This window comes from Cryptotermes secundus, unplaced genomic scaffold (assembly GCF_002891405.2).
Source record: "Cryptotermes secundus unplaced genomic scaffold, Csec_1.0 scaffold6007, whole genome shotgun sequence".
In the NCBI taxonomy this organism is placed as follows: Eukaryota; Metazoa; Arthropoda; class Insecta; order Blattodea; family Kalotermitidae; genus Cryptotermes; species Cryptotermes secundus.
The window spans coordinates 9,539-11,218 of NW_019735094.1; the positions used below are offsets into that span (position 1 = coordinate 9,539).

At 36.0% G+C, this 1,680-nt stretch overlaps 1 protein-coding gene across 1 annotated transcript in view; it reads left to right on the forward strand.

Moving 5' to 3' along the window:
- The window catches only part of LOC111869253 (copine-8), a gene marked incomplete at its 3' end in the record, with an annotated part of 10,895 nt that extends 9,290 nt beyond the window's left edge, over window positions 1-1,605 (forward strand). The window contains 1 exon segment of the mRNA XM_023860634.2: window positions 1,385-1,605. Coding sequence (XP_023716402.2) covers window positions 1,385-1,605 — 221 coding nt within the window.
- Window positions 1,606-1,680: the final 75 nt, after the last annotated feature.

Sequence of the window (1,680 nt, forward strand, 5' to 3'; positions counted from 1 at the left end):
ACATTTTCTGTAAGATCATTAATGTATGGTAAAAATAAAAGTGGCCCCAACACTGATCCCTGTGGTACACCATACTTCACTTTCCTACATGATGAATTATAACTGGTTTTGACACTGCCATCACTGTTTTTTATTTCTACATACTGGAGTCTGTTTGACAGGTAAGACCTGAACCACATGTTTGGCACCCCTCTTATGCCGTATGAGTCTAGTTTCTCTAAAAGTATATCATGGTCTATTACATCATATGCCTTTGATAAATCAGAAAATAATCCTATGGCATATAGGCCGTTATCTAAGGCCTCCTGTATACTTTCAATAAAAGACTGACTTGCTGTGTCGGTTGATTTATTCTTTCTGAAGCCATTTTGGGCCTCTGTTAGTATATTATTTTGAATTAAAAAAGGCATTAGCCTATTATACATTTTTTCTAATATTTTGTAAAAGGCTGATATCAGTCTGTGGTTTTTAATATCGTGATATTCACCTTTTTTACGCAGAGGTATCACTTCAGCTAATTTTAATCTATCTGGGAAGGTGCCTGAGCTCAATGAGGCATTGAAAATATGAGCCAGTGGTCTTTTTACATAAATTATACATTTTTTAACAAGATATTCTGGTATCTCGTCATATCCTGCAAATAATTTACCTTTTAGACTATTTGTTACACACTCTGTTTCATATTCAGTGACTGGATGGAAAAATATGGTATTAGGGCAGCAGTTTATCCTTTGTTTCTGCCACTGTGTGTTTTTGTTATTTTTGTTGTTTTGACTTAAAAGGTCATCAACTATTTCAACAAAGAAATTAAATATTAACATATCTGCCACACTTTGCGGATCTGATATTTTTGTACTGCTAAACACTTGGATTTTCTTATCACCCTTACATGAGTTACATGATTGGCAGGGGAAACCGAAGTACTTGGAGAAAACCCACCCTAGCACCCCTTTGTCCACTGCAAATCTCACTTGACCAGACCTGGGATTGAACCCGGGCCACTGCAGTGGGAAGCCAGTAACTAACTGCTTGAGCTATGGTGCAGCCAAACAGGCACTGTGTAAAACAGTATATTGTCTGGCAATGTGCAGCATATTGTAATTATTCTTTATAATACATTTTAATGTTGTACATTATCCAATAATGTGAAGTAAGTTGTAAACAAGTTTATATAGTGACTTAGTTTAATTACATAAAATGTTGTTTATTTTTATAAAATTTGATAATTTGTGTCAGCTGGAGATGATGCAGGACATTAAAAGCCACTCTGAACAGTAGCAATAGAAGATACATTTTGTGTGTTAATGGTTTGTAGTTTCTAGAGACAAATTTACATGTTCCATGCCATCTCTAATGGTGCCCAGTGTCTGTCTTATTCTTGCAGGTTCATGTCCCATTGTCACAGAGAGGACTTGGAGCCAGAGGAGATCAACAGGGTCACATGATAATTATTGCTGAGGAGTTGGTAGCATTGAAAGATGAAGTCATCATGCAGTTTAGTGGCACAAAGTTGGATAAGAAGAAATTTATTTTTTGGAAGTCAGACCCATTTTTGGTGTTCCACAAGTCATTGGAATCTGGTGATTATGCTGTAGTGCACAAAACAGAGGTAATTATTACATTGTTAGCTTCAGAATTAGATATATCGGTGTTGCAAGTGACCCTGTCATAATTATGGCA